The sequence below is a fragment of the Melanerpes formicivorus genome, unplaced genomic scaffold, assembly GCF_026170545.1.
Source record: "Melanerpes formicivorus ecotype bairdi unplaced genomic scaffold, bMelFor1.0.p_v2 SCAF_6, whole genome shotgun sequence".
Lineage (NCBI taxonomy): Eukaryota > Metazoa > Chordata > Aves > Piciformes > Picidae > Melanerpes > Melanerpes formicivorus.
This window is the reverse complement of record NW_027142358.1, coordinates 6,934,895-6,955,910: the sequence shown is the minus strand read 5'-3', so window position 1 is coordinate 6,955,910 and position 21,016 is coordinate 6,934,895. Positions and strand designations below refer to the sequence as shown.

Below are 21,016 nucleotides of genomic sequence, written 5' to 3'. Positions count from 1 at the left end.
CCAGTTACTCTCCAAAAAGCATCCTCCTTCATGCTGACAAAACACACAGTTCAGGGACAGGACAGACACTGGAGCCCATTTCATTTAAATTACACCTGACTACATCTGGCAAATCACCCCACTGAGGTCAAGCTTGTTCCAAGATGGTTGCATATGGCTCCTGAAAACACGGGCAAGACTGTACCTAGCAGTGCTCAGTAAATCACTACATGCTTGAAGTTGCCCAGATTGAATTGTTGTCAGCACCTGGGCTAAAGAACTCTCTCATATTCAGCCTGCAATGAATGCAAGTAGTATAGAGCAGGGAAATCTCTTTGCTATGCACCTTTCAGGGTTGCCTTTTCTACAGAAGGAAGCTAGAGCAGCTCAGCAGAATGGAGGCTGAGACAGGACATGATCACTCTCTACAAAATAGCAGAGAGTGAGACAGGAGGTCAGACCAAACCAAGTGAAGAGACCTGTTTATGCAAAAAAAACAATACTGGTGTGAGAACAAACAGGATGCTTGGGAATTAAGTTGTTAACCGTCAAAAGAAGTTTGAAGCTTCCTGTCATGTCAACACAAAGATCTTGAAGGTTTGTATGTAGAATGCAATGTGCTTGCACACCCATCGTATTCTAAGTCTGTTTCAGGTCTATGTTCTACAGGCCCATGATGTACCCACAGTACTTTCAGCCAGGAAAAAATAACAAACAAACAAGCTTTTTCCATTAGTCCAACTTATCCACTAGTCTTGTGGCAGCTTTGAGAAGGCATTTCTGCCAGGAGGTATATTGCTACAAAAACAATGCTCTCCCTGTCTGATCTGCCCCCCCTTGCAAAGAGGAGCTGATGCAGAGTGTTGGGGGATGCTTAGATGAAAGGCATTAGATAAGTACAAAGCCTAAATGTATATTAATAGTAATACCAGGCATGCTAGCTCTACAAAAATAAATTGCCACTTGACCCAAAGCTAGGATGCTGAAAATGATCTGCCAAGGCCCAGCTGTGTGACACTAGCCCATAAATGCATGATGATTTTTTTTTTTAAAGTGTTTGGAGCAGAGAAGGGAGCTGGAAGTCATAATGGGAGACTCACTTCCTAGCAGCATGCACCACGCTTCCTAACTTCACCTGGTTAAGACTCAACAGCAATCGCTAGTATTAATAACACAGAGCAAGCCTCTGAAACCTAAGCTAGTGCCATACACTTAAGGAGCATCTGGGGAAGCATCAGAAGACCCAGGCTGTGACAGAAAGAAGTTGTGTCTAAGTTCAGCACTGTGATGTTAATGAAGCTGGATGGTAACTGCTGAATAGCAACAAGAGAGAACTGCTAAAGACAGTGTGCTTAGTCTTAAGCAATTTGTAAGTTACAGGCTTTCTGACCCAGCCAGATAACTTCAACAGCAGTCAATCTTCTGCCCAGAAATCCATCAACTCTTTATTTAAGCCATTTATACTTTCAGCTTTCCTATCACTTTTCAGCAAGGTGCTGCACAGCTTAATTACAGAGTGGGGAAAATACATTTAATTTTATTTCACCTCATACCCAAGAACATTGTAATTCCTGCACAACTGCCAAGAGGCTAAACCTGTTCCTTCATCATCTATCTGTGTCTCTATCAGAAGAATTCAATGGTCTGCATTCAGACAAACATCTCTCTCCCCCCTCTCAAGGCTGCTTCAGATGATTTGGGATATCATTTCAGACAGGTTTAGTATGAGAAGGATTGTACCATGGTCAGCCTTTCAAAGCTTGGGATAGGAGGGTTGTATTAAGAGATTTAGTTCCCAACCACTGAAAGTAACTTTATGATTCTTTACTTTTATATCCTTCACACAGGCAGCTGGAAAAAAGTCTAGAAGCAGAACAAGGGAAAATAGTTACAAGAACGTTATAAATGGCTTTATTTCATCTGGGTAATGTTTCTCAAAGCTAAGGAAGTTAATTCACAATGTTACCAATTTGACAAACAGTCTTTTAATAGCAAGTCAAGCTACTGTATTTTGAAAAACTGGAGCTAACATAGGGGGCTATTGCCCCTGGCTATGACCTTGCTGTTATTTCATCAATTAGGAGCAAAGCTGGGCTGCAAATCCCTTCACCTTGTTGTGCATGTGGGAATTCATGAATCCAAGAGTTTGTCTTGGCTAAAGTCACCAGGAGATGAAGCTTTACAAATCAATGTATCTTTGCTAAGCATGCACTGGAGACCCATCTAAGACAAATAAGTTGGAAAGCGTTAGCCACAACTGCCAGACCCTACACATTTCCTATAAAGGATCCATAGGCTTTTGATGGACACAGACCAGAACAAAGGCAACAGTGGGAAGAAAGCCTGGGAACTCAGATAAAGCCCCAAACTGAATAGATGCTTGCTGATGACAGCACTGCAAAGTTGGCTTTAGTGCTTGGCTCCTGGTAAAACAATGACATAACACTGTGTTTACTAGCAGGGAAATCTGAGGGCTGGAAATGGGTCTGTGAAGAAACCACTAACACTTTTTTTGACAAGCCAACAGATTAACATCTATTGTCACTGGGGCAAGGCCAAACTCAGCTGGAGAAAGTCCAGTAGTTTGATGTCACAGAGAGGCTCACGAGGACGTCAGCTGAAGAGTGTTCCCATGTCAGCATTTACTACAGTGTTACTGCCTAAAACAAGTTACAAGCCACCATCACCTTAGGCTTAACCCTTTCTGTCACAACATGCAGAAAAGACAAGTTGGCCTTGTGGCAGTAAGGGTTTGACCTAGATTTGCTTCAGCTCATGCTAACCAGATGCAGAAGACAGGATCAGGCAGGACAGGATGCTGGCAGATAAAACACACAGTCAATCAGGTTTGGACTATCAGTCCTCTGCTGGTACTAACTAAAGTCTCTACTTTCTACAAACAAGAACAGTGTTTGTCACTTTCTCCTTTGGCTTCTTAGGACGTTTCCAAGTCCCCCGTGATCCAAAACACATGCCCAGTTGAGCCCTCACCCTGGTCTATCAAAGTTTTCATCATGCCCAGCCAACACTTCTCACATAAAGCAAAACAATGGCCCCGAAATTTCAGCTCCTCCCATACAAGATCCCAACATAAGGACACCTGGACTTCTATAAATGCCAGTGTCTGGCAGAGCATGATGTCAGTCTGCTTATCAAATGAGTTAAAGCCCTGATGCCTTAGCATCACAACACGATCACATGGTGAGCAGAGCCCCACAAATCCCTTAGCACACAGGGAAATCTTTGTGTCACCGCTCCTCAGATGTATAGGCTGCAGTAAGTGTATCAGTTCTATACTCTCAATCCTTCTACAGACTGAGAAGTGGAAGGCCACAGTGATTAGCCACGTGGTGATCTCCAGTCCAGCCCTACTACACCTGGAAGGTCACCTAAAACACCAAAATTAAGACAATGGGAAATAACTCCATGCTGTGGACAAGATTAGAGCTTTTCACATGAGGAAAAAAAAATGGAAGAATAGAAGAGTATTGTTTCATGACTTTGGCATCAGCTCCAAGGAGACTTAAAAATCCTTTTCAAACTTCTGCTTTCCACCCCATTTCTTTGACCATACCCTCTTCCTGCTCGAATAGAAAGCAGCACAGAAGTTAAAACAGAAGCAAAACACATGCATGCACGCACAGACAAAACCTCACATCAAAAACCCAATTTCTCCAAAATAACTGCATACTCCCCCAGCAGAAGAGAAAAATTATCTAAAACAGTAATCCCAGTAATCCAATCCAATGGCACATAGATACACAGTGTTACTTACAGCTGAAGGGACTAGTACAAATCCCAACACTGCTACATCCAAGCAATTGGGACAGCATCCTCAGCAGGGAAGCCAAGGGCACAGGCAGTAATGCTTTGCTCCCCTGACCAGGCTGTATGTCCTCAGATCCTGCTCACTTGGGCCAGAGCTTCAGTTCCCTCAAAAAAGGAGGCTCCCTCCAAGGTGGTTGTGCTCACACACTCTCACTCCCCAGTGTCTGTAGCAAATTGCCATTGCTATAAAAATAATACTGGTCCTTATGGCAAGAGGACAGAGGGAGGTTTAATGACAGACTGATGGACTCTCCTGCCCAGATCATACCCATTGCAATCTTTGAAGGTTGTTACCCATGACAAATCCTCTTAAAAAGATTTTTAAACTGAACTATTTAGACTTATCTTTACAAATCAAGGATGTCTGTATAAAAGGATAAAATCCATGCTACAGTTGCCTAGCTCAGAAACAGGCAGAAAGATGATTACCCAAAGCAGTCCAGAGTTTTGACACAGACTGTTACAGTCACAAAGACAGTAGCAAAACATTAAACAGAAAATCTCTTTTTGAACAGTAACAGCCAGAAGACTCTTCCATATGTCTCAAGGGAGGATATTTCAGAGGTTAGCTACTGTGCTAGATTCCCCTTTAGTAAAGCATCCTCTGTTGAAGCATTAGAGGAAAACTTACCTGGATTCAAGGGAAGAACAAACTTGTCAAGGATGTCCAAGGCTTGTAAAATGCAGAAGATACAGTATTGCTAGCCCTTGTCACACACAAAACCGACATGGATGTTCTTGTAGAATCAGTCACTTCTTCTCTACTTCGGCCAACAGCTCTAATCTTTTGTTATTAATGGAAAACAAGCAGCCCCTTTGATACTACAAAGAGATAACACCCCAATGCTGGGTTAGGAATTCTGACAGTTTCACCTCATACAGATACATTCATAAAATACACACACACAGAGCTTCCCTCCTACTCCTGGCTTTCCTCCATCCTGTCCCAGAAGCCCACCCCAGAACCTGTTTTAATCTTAGGAAAAACTGAACTCCAGTCTTTCTTCCTGCGACATGTTTGGGAGATGGGAGGAGGGAGATGCACTTAATCTGCTCTGTGGCTTTCTTCCAGGAAAATACTTCACATATCCTTATTTGTTTGTTTTTAAATTCTAAGTGACTTTAATGCTGGTGAGAGTTGCTGGAGTTACAGCCCTGGGAAACTGCAGGCCTCCCACTTATGCAGTACCAGGGGCTGTGCCAGCTGCCCTGCTGAAGACTGGGAGCTCAGCTGCCTCTTGCAGCATCTGTCCCATGAATAACCATCCTCCAGCGCAGGCTGCTTGCAATGTGGCAGGTGTCAGAGAATGGAGAGCTCTCAGGCAAAGGAAATATACTAAGTTCAGAGTACATGCTCCATCTCAAATAGCTTCACAGACCCTGGGACTCCAAAATGGGAAGGAATGCCCCAGAGAAACAGGCTCACAGCTGACAAGCATGATTGTCATCCTGAATGTACATTTCCTCAGAGGGTGATGTAGCTTTCAAACCATCCTATTCATTACTGTGTCTGCTGAATGCTATTAGGGTGGCAATGGTCTAACACCCATTTCCAGACAACAACATGACTGTGCTGCCCTGCAACTGCTGCTCCCAGCAGTGGACCTGCTGGTAGAGGAGTAAGACCCAAACTCAGGGGTTCCAGCAGCAAGCACTGAGCTAACACACTCATCTTCATGTTTTATAACAGGTGGGTAAACTCTGTTGGCTTTGCAGCAGAGCACACTGAGATTCAGAGAGGTTAAACGAATAATCCAAGGCCACAGCAGGAGTAAAGAGGACATGTGAGTTCTTCTACAACACTATGCAGGATTTTGTGTGTACCACACAGGACATTAGTTCAAACCTTTAGGGATGCTTCATGAACTTTACACATTAAAGTTTGCACCTACAGGCACGTCCCAGACACTGGAGAACCATGGTGCCAGTACTTCAGGGAGAGCTATGGAAGACTTCCATAAAGGAGACAGAATGGCAGTGTGGAGCTCTTGTTTAAACACAGTTATGCTTAGCAGAGGTTTGGCACGTTTCTTCCTAAGAGCATAGACAGGAGTGTTTTCCTTGCAAACAAGTTTACATCAAGCCTATAAAATCATGCCACTGACTGCTGAGAGCATAGGAGCCTAGTGCATCACTGCTTTCAGCTAGTGTGGCTTACAGGAAAAATAAAACACACCCCATTGGCCAGGGAAACAGTTCCAGCAACATATCAAAGCATAACTACTGCTAGTTAGGTTTCAAACACCGTAGGTATGAGACCACACACGTGGTTATGGACACTTAAAAAATCTATGCATCTACAAATATTTTATTCCATCCAAGTCAACCATCACAAACTACAGGGTTGTATTATAATAATGAATGTTACAACACAACATCACAGCCTTATGGTAAAGCCATGGTACACCCAGATCCTGTGCTAGAATAGTCACTGACTATTAAGACCACATAAGTATACACTGCAGCATACTATGCAATATCTGAAATTCTGATGAAGACTCAAAAGGAGAATGCTCCCGATTCAAAGATGTGCTTAGCTACCTGCAAAGAAACATAGAATCACCTGGGTTGGAAGGCATCTCTGAAGGTCATCTAGTCCTACCCCCCTGCAAGAAGCAGGGGCATATTCAACTAGATCATATTGCCCAGAGCCATGTTGAGCTTCATCTTTAATATCTCCAGGGATGGGGCCCCAACCACCTCTCTGGGCAACCTGTTCCTGTGCTCAACCACCTTTATTGTAAAGAACTTTTCCCCAACATCCAGTCTAAATCTATTCTTCTCTAATTTAAAACACTGCCCCTCATCCTATCACTGGAGGACTTCATAAACAGTCCCTTTCCAGCTTCCATGCAGGCCCCCTTACTAAACTCCTCTTCCAAAAGCTGGAATACGGAGTAGCTTTGCCAAAATCAATAGGTCACAAAGACCACCCTAAGCATGAGAACATCAGTTAAAACCAGCACATGCAAGCACTTACAGGTACTAAAATAAATACCACATCTCTCTGCTGTACCTTCACCCCAGGGAAATTTAAATTGTTATTGTATTTTATCCTCCTTTATGCCTGTTTTTTGCAATGATGCCTAAATGACCACCAGACAGTAGCTTGGGTTACCATTATGTTGAGATGATTACCTGCTCAGCTAGTGGATGTTGTCTCACTGCCCCCACCTGCCTGTATCTGCGTGCCATCACTTGTCTTAGCAGCTCAGCACACAGACCATCTTTCAGGTCTGTCTTTTTATGCATTCTGGCTTCTTATGCATTCGAAAAACCTCCATATTTGTAAATACATACAATGAGCACACCATATTACTGATATTTAGTGTTGTCACTAGAAGGTGATGCAAAGAGTGAGAGTGGAGGTTTTTAAGGCCATAATGCAGTGTGAGGTATCCTTGCCCATGGCAGGGGGGTTGGAACTGGATGATCTTTGAAGTCCCTTCCAACCCAGACAATTCTCTGATTCTGTAAAGTGGAAAGATTCTAACTAGGTTGCAAGATGTTCCACTTCAAAAACCTTTCAGGTGAAGAAATCCATCTAGTTTCCTTCTGCCTTCCACCCCTCCCCAAACATGACAATGTCCCTGCCTAGCAGAGGATAACAAAGAGATCCTGGAGACTGTATTTTTGCATTTAAGAGTAAAGACCAAGGGAGATGCAATACACACACACACAAAAAAAAAAAAGACTTACTAATTACAAAGTTCTCAGTAAAACTTGTAATAAAGCCTCCCTCCAGAGGTGTGAACCAAGGACCAGGGAAGTTACTAGGAGGGTTTTTTTCCTGTAGATTTGACTGTATTTGGTCTTGACACTACCTGATTAAGCAGCAGACACCACTAATCTCAAACAGCATGCTACTGTGCAGCTCTCTGCCTTCTTCATGCAATATTTACACAGCATGCTCCAGACAAGAAGGTGTCAGCTCCAGCTACAAGAAAGCTTCCAGCTTCACAATGCCAAACAACACACAGCTCCTCTCTAAGGATTCTGCTCTGCTCTGTGCTTACTGAGCAGTTCCCTTTGCAAGAGCAGGCATGGATTGAGGATATGGCATGTAAAAGGAAGGTTAAAAAAAAAAGTCATTTCACGTTAGAAGGCCCAGCTGTTTCCTCCCAAATTACTAAATTAGAGAGCTTGTACGTCACCTCCTGACTCAGGTAAAGCTACATTGAATCCCTCTTCCTGTTTAATCCGTATAAAATGGGAAATGAGTTTTGAGAAAGACAATGACAGAACAGGAGAGTAGTATTTTTTCAGGCTGTGTACCTTTATCAGATAATTTGCAAGACTGCTTTGGAAGTCACAGAAAGAATAGAGAATGCTGCCACACACTTCATAGAATCACAGGATTACAGACTGCTAGGGGTTGGAAAGGACCTCCAGATATCATCAAGTCCAACCCCCCCCGCAAAGCAGGACCACTTAGGGCAGGTCACACAAGAATGTGTCCAGATGGGCGGCCTTGGGCCAACCACTTAATCTCTGTTAGCTTCATCTTTCCAGTGAGGTTACCAGCATGTACTCTACCTTGCTGGGAAGGGAGGGGAGCAATACCTTTGTGCTGCCTATCTCTCTAAGTGCTGGGTGCATGGTAATGAACAGATGGGCTGCTCTGGGATACAGGAAGTCTGGGCTCTATTTCCTATTCCATCATTTGCTTCCTTAGGATGTCTGTTCATCTCTTTCCAGTCACCCCTTATGGGAAAAAGGCACGATTTGGCCTCTCCATTCCTCTCCCTTTTAGTTCAAAGCAGTGAGATTGGCATAATTTTGACTACAACCCATTAAGCAGCAGTGCACAAATGTGCCCCAGCACTCATACACACATCCCATTCAGGGCTCTTAAGAAGCCAGAGATCACCTGCAGTTTGCAGTAGCTGAAAGCATTTGTGCTATCTCTTAGGGCAGCATCTCCCTGGTAACCAAGTCCCAGTGAAAGTCAGCAGTGGCCTCTTCTTCACTTGCTAAAATGGAACTTGGAGGCTTTTGGAGCTGTTGCCCCCCAGCTCATGAGCTTGCTAAAAGCTTTTCTCCGAGCTTGCTTTTGGCTGCCCTCCACCAGTACAGGCAGCCTGCCGGGATGTAAAGCCTCCTGCATTATTTCATTCTGCCCTAACCACAACAAATGAGGACAACTACCTTATCTCTCTATTGGTTTTTAATCTATTCCTAAAGCTAGGGACAGCCATTTACTTTGCAGACTGTTGAATTTAGATAGTTCTGTCTCTTGGCTGAATGCTACAAACTCACCACTAGAAGAAAGAACTGTGAGCACTCCTTAGTCTGCCGGGCTGCCTGCTGAAGAAGCCTGGAGTTACAGAGAAAGTAACTGCAAGACAGCTAGCTCATGATGAAAAGCAGGTAGATGTCCAAAACATCTGAGCTACTTTGCAAGGCTCAAAGGGACTATGCCTCTCTTGAGCACTTCCCACGGAGGGTTAGGAGGATGCTGAGGAAGAGGAAAAAAGTGAGTCTTTCAAGAGAGTGAATAGGAGAAACCTGTACATTATGTTGGCTTCATAAAACAGCAGTACCCAAAAAAAGTTAGAAAAAAAACCACTCAAACCAACAGGACACAGAAACTAAACCCTCTGCTATTAGGGTAGAATTTCACTTCAACAAGCAACATGTCCATTAAGAACTGGTTGCAGAAGGAAGAGAGAAGTCCTCTGAGCACTGGTGGGTGCAGATATGTTTGGACTAGCAAGGTTTGGTCATCTCCCTCCTGGTATTTGATCTCCTCTGGTATTTGATCTCCTCTGGCCATTTGGGAGCAGGGGCAAAGAGCTGATCCAATCTGCAGAGAACTGTCTATCCACAGCTTCCAGATGTTTCAGAAATACTGACTGCTTCCTGATGTTTCATCAGACATTCAAATATAATGAAAATATTGTGGTCTGCAAGATTTGCATCTAAAACAGGCAGGGTGATGGAAATTATCCCTAAAGACTACCCCAGCAAGGGTGAGGGTCTACATACAGAGAAAGCCACTGCAAGGGAGAGGGAATGTTTTACCCCAATCTGCTTTCTGTTGAGCTCTCCATTGCACACAGGAGATCACAGCCACCTTTGACATAATCCTTGCCAATGCACAGCAGTTAAGAAGGAACAATCAAGTCACAGAGGAGCCTGCTAATTTTCTGGTTCTTTACCAGAGCTCCAGGCAAAGATAACAGTAATAACATTAATTCAGACTTGAGTCAAGCTGGATCATGGTCCCTGGAAGGAAAGCCACACAGAGTGTCCTGGTGGGAGAAAGGCAAAATCCTACATCGGTATTCCATCTACTCATCTAACACTGCCTTCTGATTCACATCAGGTCCCTCACTGTGCTCTAACCACAGGCCACCAGCCATGTGAGCTCCATGTATGTCATATCCTGTTCACTCTGGAAGAAATCTAGGTCACCGTTCCTAGGCTCTGGTAATTAAAAGGATGAAAACAAGCCAGGCTGAGCTTTCCTTACCCAAAATCTACTGATACTGCTAGTATATGGGGCACTTGGAGCTCCTCAACTCAGACTTGCAGTCAGTGCTACACTGGACAGCCCATGTGATGGCCCAAGCACAAGGAATCCAGCTCCTTCTCTCATGGTAGAAATGAGACACAAACACAGGAACAAAGATCCTTGCCACTAAGCCCATGACATGTCCATATCCTCCTTGCCAGTGCTGGTCTTTGTATAATCAGCAGCTTGCAACAAAGAGAAATAAACCCGTGAATTGCATCTAAGGCATTCTAGAGCCTGAATAGTTAAGCAGGATCAGCTAAGACACAAGGAACAGAGCTTGACCCTAGCAGTACAAATTTCTTCTTCAAAGTATGCTAATATTTTACAGCAGGTCACTTGTGACAAGCACACTCACATTCTCCTGGGAGCAATGCTGAAACCCAAGACAGCAAGCTCAATCCCTTACAATTCAGCAATGCTAGTGCCCTGAGGAGGTTAGCAACCATATCCATGCAGCAGAGAGATTGCTACAAGACCAATCTCAAGACATTCAGAGATGGCTTTGGGAAACATATTACCCTGAGGAGGAATTGGGACAGTATGCCAGCATCTCAGATGACTAAAATCAGCAATGAACCTCATTCTAACTGGAAAGAGACAGAATAGCCTCTTGTAAAGCAAGAGTATTTTACCTTCCCTCCATACTATACAAAGCTGAAAACCACACAAAGCCTAGCTAGAAAGGTAGGGTAGTGCTGGAAGAAAAATATCTGTACTCATGTATCCATCCCTGCCCTTGGGATAACACAAGTACACTTAAGGGACTTCAGAAATTACCTCAAGCATATAAACATCTAGAGAGATAATGCACATCAGTAACTGCTTGGCTGTCTGTGAAAGACAAGTGAGCAGGAAGGGGGATGGGAGATACCACTCATTTGGCTTTTAATAAACATTTGCCATCACCCAGATTCCGTGAAACTGTGAACAGGTGATGGTGCTAACCCACTCTCACCTCCCTGAGAAGGTGATCAAGCACATCTGGTAGGCAAACAATTCCTGCAGGGTTTATAAAGGAATCAGCTATTTGGGTAAAGGGTATCTGCCTAAAGATAACCTGAAAACAGAGAGAGAGAAAGGAGGATTAAAAGGCTTCTTGATGGATGGTTAAAGGAGGCAAGTATCAACAGCAAGTCCCTTTAAGTAGAGAATGCATTTCTGGTTTAGAATCATTTCAAGTTTAATTCAGACAATCACAATTTCAGACTAAAGGCCAAAGAAGCTACCCCATAAGCAAATCAAACTTCAATAACTGAGAGAAGAGACTTTCAGACTGTTTAAAACTTAGCAGGGGCCAGAAAAAGGGATTTGGATTTTGTTACCAGCTTTTTATCTTCAAAATGATTAACTGACACCTTCAACCATTAACTGCCACTTCCTAATCCCCCCAACTTCACCACAGCATTGCTCAGCCAATGTATGACCCCTGTTGCATCAAGGGTCTTTCCAACAAACCCAGACCTGACCTTCCTGACATTGTCCTTGCTAAAAGAGAAGGGGGAAAGCAAGGAGATTTAACATTTTTGAAGTTTTATCAAGGGCAAGTCAATATTTTAAAAGTCCATTGGTATGGAGAAAGAATAGTAAGTTCATCTGGAAAGTCACAAGCTGTAAGAGCAGCAATAGCTTACATTAAAGCACGTGGTTATTGATCCAACTTTCTGATTACCCTTTCACATCAAGGACCTCCAGCCAGCTGGGGGGTGTTGTGCTACCCAGTTGCTGAAAGGGACGCAGAGGGAGGCATTCCAGATTCCGTCCCTAGTAGCAATTCCCAAGGAGAGAAAAGAGCTGGCTGGGTTCCTGTCAAACAGTGCTGGATCCAAGATTTTAATCTCTTCCCATTTGCAGAGCCCTACAAATCTTCCAGTAAGGTATTCATCTCTTCAGAAGTTTCACACACAGGGATCATAGCAGAAGACATGCAAAGCTGCCTTCTTTCTTTCACTTTCTTGAGTCAAGGCCACAAAAGCTATGCTTATATCATGAAAGACATGTGAGACATGTGCTCCAGGGAACGATTCCTGGCATCTGGGCCAAGCAGTGCAGAGGCTTATGCGCTGCTCACATTTAGTCCTCTACACACGCCCACAAGGCCTAAGACTTGCCTTCATCTCTGCAGGCTCCTCTGTGGCCCTGAAAGATCACAATTAAAAGGAAAGGGAGCCACATTAAAATGCCTGTAATACCTATGTCACCATCCACCAGAGAAACACATCATTAATCTGATGCCAAGGTACGTGTCGTGTGGCCTTAAGGCATGGCATGAAGGTGTTTATGGATGTTTGAGGTAGAAAGGCTATTTGATATTATAGAGCCACATAAGGCAGAGAGCACTAAGCTTTCTACTCTCCAGACTATCCACAGGCAATGGAAAGTACTAAATCCCGTTACATCTATACTAATTTCAGGGAAAGAAAAAAAACATAGTTGCTTTGTGTTAAAAAAAAAAGAGCAGAGAATCAAACTAACAGCAATCAATGGATCAGCCCCAATTCTTTGACAGCCTGGGTTCATCCTCAATTACTCTATGCAGGTGAAAGACTGCAGAACATGCATCTGCAGTAAACTGCAATCTAGAAAACAAAGAAGAGTCCAAGACTTTTAGATCTGTGGGTTAATTCACGCAGGACATGGATAACAATTGTTTTTAACCTAAGTACCCCAAAGCTTGTTTGTGAACTGAGACTCTACTGTGCCCAATATCATACAGCCAGAGATCAAGGATTACATGGGAGACACAACACTAGTCACCCAACACACCATTTAGTTTGCTCTTTTGTTGGCTAAGAACTGGACACAGTGGGACATGGAACTGTTGTGCAGAAAACAGTATTAGAAAATACATATGGAGAGAGGGGTGAAGGGGAAGAAATAGATTTGCCACTGGAAGCACTGAAGAGAGCTCCTTGGAACAGCTTAGGTTACTGCTACTGAAATCCAATTACAATAATCATTAAGGAAATACAAATGTGTTTCTGCAGAAAAACATGGAAATATTTTCTTTCAAAGCTGTGACTATAGGATTTAAATCCTTACTTTCTGGCAATTTTCCAACAAATAAGAAATGAATGTCGATTTCTCTTGGCAATCAGGAAGACTTTGTTACCAGTTCTTTTGTATATCTTTGTGCTTGGCAGACGTACTTCTCAGATGCTGAACTGCTGCCACCTTTCAGGTGACATAATAGCCTGCAGTGGTGTCAGACACAATTCACAGCAGCAGCTTGCAAAAGCTAAAGCCTGTCCTGTCTGGAAGTGGTGAATGAACAATAGACTGAATGCGCAGGTCCAGCTGGCAGTCAGAGACCTAAAACTCGCACTCGTTCCTATGAATTGGGCACAAGATGCTTAATTCCATGGTAGCGAGAGCTTCTGCTTTACATCCACAAACCAGTATCTCTCAGCAACATAGTGCCCTCTAGCCTTAAGCTGAGTTATGGTTTAAGTCTTAGAGGAAAAAGCTCAGCCATATGAAATACTAATAACAAAGCTTTATGTCCAATCTTTGCCCTTATCTTTCTGGCAACCCATCCAAATGCTGACCTGCTCTGAAGAATCAGTGATTTCACACCAAGCACAACACCCCATCGGCCTTTTCCTTACCAAGGCTGGATGATCGACCTTATCCCTGCAAAAAATCCAGCCTTCTGTGTGTCAAAATGCAGGCTGTATTTTGAGGAAAGAGTTAAAGGACTTGGTGCAACTAAACCCCAGAAAGGAAAGAAAAGATGCTTCTCTACTTAACGTGGATGGGCAAAAGCTACTCTGCTGTATGCTGCAAACTCTTGCAGGCAAACACTGGAGTCTAGAAAGGTTGTTAAAGATCCTCCTCTGATGCTGTGCTATTGGCAGTAAGGTGTGAAAGGAGGAAGGCGTAAGAGAGATGAAAGAGATCCCAAACACTGAATCTGCCTCGATAATCACGCAGACCGTCTCTCCCCTCAAAAAAGGTCTGACTATAACTCACGTGAGAGAATGAGTGAAGATGCATTCAGCACCCCCGGAGCACTGACCCTACAAGCAGCAGAGGCTTGCCCCACTCCCCATGGGGTACTCTGTATTCCTGTGGCCAAGATGGAAACAATCCGGGGAACCGAGACCCGTTCCATCCTGTGCTAGATATTGTTGAGCAAGAAGATAAGACCCACCTTCAGAGGGGTAGGAAACTTCAAAATTATAAACGAGATGAAAAAGGACGAGAAAGATGAGCTGCATTTCCATAACGAGACCCATTTTCGTGTGGGACCACGCTGCCCCCCGGCCGCCCGGAGCCCCGCTGGCAGCTCACCTGAGTCCCTGCCGGGGCAAAGGAGCGGGCACGGCAGCAGTCAGGGCTGCCCAGGAGCAGGGGTGCCTTGTTACGGTCAGCGATACGGCCGCCAAGGACACTACCTGGGGCGCGCTCCGGGCACCGTACGGCTCCCGGCCCCGTCCCGCCGCCCGCACACGTGCGCCACCCCCCGCAGGCAGGCAGCCCGCCCGGCGGCGGACCGGGGGCTCGGCCGGGCCCCTCCGCCACTCACGTAGTGCTTCGACGGGTTCCTCCGCTTCTCCACGTCCACCACATTGGCGTCTAGCACGCTGTAGGACAGCATCCTCGCGCACCCCACGGCGGGGCTCCGCCACTCCTCCCGGCACTGGCAGCACCCTCCGCCGCGCTGCCCGCCGCGGCGATGCCGGCCGGCGCGGCGGGCGGGCTGCAGAGAGGAAAGATGCCCCGGTGCCGGCTCCGCCCCGTGCCGCTGCAGCAGCTCCCCCTTCTCGGCGACGGCCGTCTCCGCGCCTTGCCTGCTGCCTCGGGCTGCGCGGCCAGCGCGGTGGCAGCGGCAGCGGGAGGGGCAGGGCCCGGCCGCCGGCCCCGCCCCCAGACGGCCCCGGGGGGCGCCGGCGGGACGGGACGGGACGGGAGGGGGCCGGGAGCCACCGCCCCCGTGTGGCAGGGGGCGCGGCCTGCCCTGAGATGGCGGCGGTCTCCGGCTACCCTCCCGGTGCCCCCTCAACCCCGCGGGGAGGTGGCGAAGACTGGGGGCTACTTTTTCCTCCCGGAGCTGCCCCCAAACTCAACTAGGCCCCCCGCGCTCTGCCTCAGCCCGAGCCTGCTGAGACCCCTCGGATCATCCTCAAGAAGACCCCGAGGAAAGGGGACCACCCGGGGCACAGGAAGGGTGGGATGGCTCTAAGTCAACTTTCCTTGCAGATAGTGTCAAAAATACCTTCCCCAAGCAGCCGGCCAAGGTCATGATGGAAACTCGTGAGAGAGTGGGTCTAAGCCCACAGCCCCCCTGGCTCCATGTGGAAGCTCAAGGTCAGCGACAACCTGGGGAGGTCCACACTGCCTTGGTCTGTGGGGCTACAGAAGGATCAAAGCTAGAGGTTATACAAACTCTCTGTCATACGGAGCTTTCAGTGCAACAAACCCGTTTTGGCTCTTTGCACATATGTAGATGAATGAGCATCATCTTCCCCAGTCACACTTCAAAAAGCATGTGCCCTAGAAATTTGAGGTTTGTTGTTTGTTTGTATTTTTTCCCCCAATAATGCATCATCACTTTGCATATGACTGTTTGAAAGTTACAACAGAAATGGGACCATACGTGTGATCCTCAGCTTGTTTCGTGACATTCATTAGCTATTCAAATTAACTGAAATCGCTATGATCTGTGATTTCTCTGAAGTCTTTTCCACACCAGCTCATGCAGGTTTTCCAGTAGCCTTCCGGAGTGCTGCTGACAGCTCCAGTCCTGCAAGCCTAAGAGTACAGAAAGGTCCCAACTCCTGGCAAAAGCAGCCCCATATTTACAGTAAGAATGGTCATTCTTCACCTTATCTCCATTATAAGCCCTGTAACAGCAATCATGAGACACACACCCGAGTCATAAAGCCTTAGATACCTCATCCTAAAGTCTGATGTTTGAAAGTGGCTGGTTTCACACGGTAACTGCTTTCCACAAGCAGCTTAACAAAGGAAGGAAAGCCTGAAGCAGCAGCAGCAGCACACAGCTACCAGCTGCTGCCAGGTGGGAACCAGGTACCTGCTGCATAATGCCAGGGAAAGCTACTGTGAGCCAGCTTGCTTCTGCCTCCTCAGATGTTACACAGGTTATCAAAATTGATGAACCAACATAAAATTCTAGAATCCCCGTGTCCCACCACAGGATGTGCAAAGACACACTTTTGGTAACGGGAAGGCTGACAGAGGGGAACAGCTGATATGGCCACCTCTGTAGTCACTTTTTGGGTTTGTCTTTCATCCTTCAGAGCACCCTCTTCCCTCCTCTTATTTGAAGGACTTCCCACTTCTAATCTTCTTGCATGACACAAAACAGCAGAGCAATTACTTACATTAGCAACCTTTACTGTTTAGACTGGCCAAGAAGTCCCTGCTGTGCAAAGAAAGCTCTTCCTTGAAAATGTAAATATTCAAATAGCCCATTGATAAAAATATGGCTGATGTGGCCATCTTTTGGGTCTTGGATGCCTCTTCCCTGTGAGCCTTTATCAATAAACATTGTGCATTCCATCCCCTTCTCCTATCACCCTGTCCAAAAAATAATAAAAGGTCTCCTCCATCGTTAAAAACACTCAGAGTTTGTTTTAAATCAGCTTTCAAAACATGTCATTGTGAGGGAAAGAGACTAAATAAATCATTCTCCAAACACTCTGCCCCATCCTTCCTGACATTCTTGCTAACTGGCATCTTTTTACTGGTACTCTTATCTGCTCTGGTAAGGAAGGAGATGCTATTTCCAATTAACCCTGGGACCGGTGCTCCCTTGATGTCTACCCTGTGCTTTCACAGTACCTAGTCCCCTGTTCACCTTTCTTCAAGACAGCCTCCTCCAGCTGCAGAGCCTGCCCAGCCCTTCCCCTCCTCCATTGTCAGACAGTTTTGTGCTCACCGCCACCTTCTGCTCTCCGTGTTTGTTTGCTGCATCCATCTATCTACACAGGGAAAATGCTATGTTGCTAGGGGCATGGATTGTTCTTTTTAAATATGTACAACACCCTGTCTAGTGGGAGTCCATTCCTAGACTGTTGCAAGACTGGCAGAAAAATAACTGAAACCCCTTATTATGCTGCAGGCTTGGGAAAATGTGCTCCTCTCTTTGGCAGCAGCTGGGAAAACGAAGCTTCCAACCTTGTGCTGGAGAGGGGGGCTCCAGCAGCTGGGACTGAGCAAAAGAAAAGAGAGTGTGCAGCAAAGAGCACAGCAGTCATGGTGGATGACTGACCCTGTGTGCAGAAAAGCAGGTCCCTGAATAGGACCATGGCTGAGACACTGTCAATTTGTAGGACAATAACTAACTCAAGGGATTTTAATCCTAAATAGCTCAGTAATTATGTTGTGTTTTTTTCTTACAGTCTGCATTACTGAAGTCTTCTCATTACATAGGAATATTGCTGCCATTATTAATAATTTTAATACATATCACTATTTACAGCTGATTTAATAAATCACTTTTATGGACTCATGCTTTTGATAAAGTTCACCTGAAGAACACCCTGGGAAATTCAGACTTCTGAAGACTGAGACAAACCAGCTATTTTAAAGGCTTTCTTCTGCCACTTGCTGGGTGGGTAATTGGGCAAAGAGGTTGTTTGGTTTGGGTTTTTTTTGCCCAAACAGGTAATCACATTAGCCTCACAGATCTAACACAACCATGGTCTGGCAACGTAGACCCTGATTCAATTACAGCAAAAGGTGATGCGTGACAGAATGTGTGTGTGATGGTCTCAGAGCTGGGGCAGGACTTGAGTTTTCATATTTCAACAGGACTTCATTACACTGGCAATTTTCTTGTAAATAAGCATTTGACTTGTAAATTGAAAACACTTGGATCATTAAATCAGTGAGAAAAAAACAAGGGACAGATATTCTGTGCTCCATTAGGGCCATTTCTAATGCCTCTTATTAATTCATGGCATATTACTGTAGATAATAAATAACCCTCCCCGAATATTAACCATGCTATGGCCTAGCAACCCTCCGTGTAGTGGCTGTTAAATATGATTTTCCTTTCTTGTTTTTGCTTTTCTGTTTGCCAGGGCTGGGCAGCCAGGTTGAACACAGCACTTGCCTATCCCACTAAGCAAGAGAGGCTCTAACTGTGTTCAGCACCCTGGGGGAAAGCAAAGTGCCCCATGAGCTCAGGTCCTCGGGGGAAGGGTAGCATTTCAGTGCTATGCATGACAGATTAGCCACACAACTCATTCCTGGCAACTGGAGTTGCATGCATAATCTGCTAGACATGGTACTAGAGATGTGCCCCTTAGGGTTTCTTTGGCTCTGATGTGCAACAGCACAACACAGAGCCTTTGTTACACTCCCATCTCAGCTTCTGTACTTACAAAACCTCAGCTTCTTAAAAGGGCTGCCTTCCACACAGTCCTTCCACTTCAGATTTTCAACATGCACGTCTTTTGATAGGGACAAGAAGAATAGTAGAGCCTCTCTGCCATTCAAATCTATAACTCTGAAACACAAAGCACGATGCAATCTTTTTTCCCCTATTTTTTTAGAAGCCAATTGCATTTCATCTTCTTAGGAGATTACTGCTCTTCAAATGAAATTCACTCTGTGATAAATAGCCCAGCTAATGTAGTAGAAAGGAGACGAAGGAACCAGCTGCAGCCCTGGCAGGGCAGCTCCCCCTCCCCAAGCACAGTAGCGTGCCCCCTTCCCCTCCCACTCTCCTCACTCTGGTGCTGCTCTATCAGCCCCTGTGTGTAAGCCAGTATAATGGAAAAACCAAAATAATCATTCCCCCTGCTAGCAAGGTTCTTTCCCAACGGCACAACAGCTTTTACTTACATTATGAAAGAGCTGCTTCACCCTCTTGACTTAAATTATAGATTATCCTTTTCTTGAAGCAGCTATCTTAAAACTTAACTCTTTCAGGGCTAGTGGAATTCTTCGTTCCTCTTACCAGTTATGGATGAAGGATTCGCAACAGCAGTGCATGCACTGCACACTCTGTTATGGGGAGTAGTAGCAAACTGCAGGCTGTTTTTCATCCATGTACACCTTGTACTTTTCCATTGTTACTGAGGCTTTATAGGTATCTGTTGCCACGGTTAAAAAAATAAATAAATAAAGCAAGCCCAAACCAATCTTTTCTTTAGGTATTGTATACGTGTCAGGCTTACACTTGAGACAGATGAAGTTTATCAAACTGATCACAGGTTTGGCTTGGGATTCCCCAGGTTTCTCCCTGGATGCTATCCCTGACTTCAGTCACTCTTCCTGGTCACAAAATAGTACATTTTGAGTCTGGCCTCTGCCTCACTCTCTGCAAAAAAAACCAACAAACCACAACAAACCAACAACTTGGCAACCTATTATTGAAAATGCAGGCATTTTACAAATGAAGTCAATTTAGGAAGAAGTCTTTCTTTGTATTTTCTTCTCATGTTACCTCCAAGCATATAGATGGACACCAAGTTCCCTTTAAAACTCCAGTGTCCTTGTTTATTACTTTCACTTGTTCATCCCCTTCTGAAACCTAACAGCAATTTTAGTTGTCTGCACATCCCCTGAAGAACATGGAAGAGTTAATCTGCCAATAGATGAACCAGACTGATGGACTGAGTTATAAAAATGTAGCAATAACACCTTAATGAAAAGTCAGTCAAGGAACTGAAGTCAGACCATCAATGATAAAAGCACAAGCTTGACACTGTAAGAAGATCTGAGACATGCAACCTCTCACACTCAGCAGTGGAGTGCCTTGATTATTTTATTTTAATTACCTTCATGTAAAAGAAAAGTGGTTTTCAGCAGAGAGACTGCATTAGGAGGAGCACTTTTGGACCTTCTCAGCAGCAACAGCATCCCATAGGTAGACACAAATGGTAATTTTTTCAGTAATTCCCAGGTTAGACCTCGCAGGGCATTGGGGAAGTGCCTCAGTCTTTGATAGTAAGACCAGTTGGTTTTGGGGTACCTAGGCCCCTGAGCTAGAAGATGGGGAGGAGGAGCAGAATGAACCCCCCCAAATCCAAGGGTTAGTGACCTGCTGCACCACTTCGATACACACACATATCTATGGGGCCAGATGGGATTTACCCACAAAGGCTACTGAGGGAGCTGGTGGAAGTGTTCATCAAGTCACTTTTAGTCTTTTTTAGACTTTTTACCTGCAGTCCTGGCTAACCAGGGAGATCCCAGCTGACTGGTAGCTAGCCAACGTGACACCCATCTACGAGAAAGGTTGGAAGAGGAGGATCTGAGGTATTACAAGCCTGATCAGTCAGTCTGATCTTGGTGCCAGGGAAGATTGAGGCAGATAATCTTGAGTGCTACCATGTGGCACATACAGGAAAACCAGCTGATCAGGCCCAGTCAGCATGAGTTTATGAAAGGCAGGTCCTACTTGACCAACAAGACCTCCTTTTATGACAAAGTGACCCATTTAGTGGATGAGTGGAAGGCTGTGGACATTTTCCACCTAGACTTTAGCAAAGCATTTGACATTGTTTCCCACAGCATTCTTCTGGTGAAACTGCTCATGGTTTGGATGGGTGTACCCTTTACTGAGTCAAAAGCTGGCTGGATGGCCAGGTCCAAAGTGTTGTGATGAACAGAGTTAAATACAGTTGGTGGCTGGTCACAAGTGTTCCCCAGGGCTTGGTATTGGGGCTTGTTCTCTTTAATACCTTTATCAATGATCTGGATGAAGGGATTGAG

General features: G+C 45.2%; 1 protein-coding gene across 3 annotated transcripts in view; it reads right to left on the bottom strand.

Annotated features, from left to right (window-relative positions):
- Positions 1–15,115, bottom strand: part of SH3PXD2A (SH3 and PX domains 2A) — a 271,897-nt gene extending 256,782 nt beyond the window's left edge. For 2 of the 3 annotated variants that reach the window (XM_068139448.1, XM_068139449.1), the window contains exon 1: positions 14,853–15,114. In XM_068139448.1, the coding sequence (XP_067995549.1) occupies positions 14,853–14,924 (72 nt within the window). In that variant the 5' untranslated portion in view covers positions 14,925–15,114. Of the gene's footprint in view, positions 1–14,852 lie in introns of all 3 variants that reach the window. The other variant, XM_068139450.1, reaches the window with a different exon arrangement.
- Positions 15,116–21,016: the final 5,901 nt, after the last annotated feature.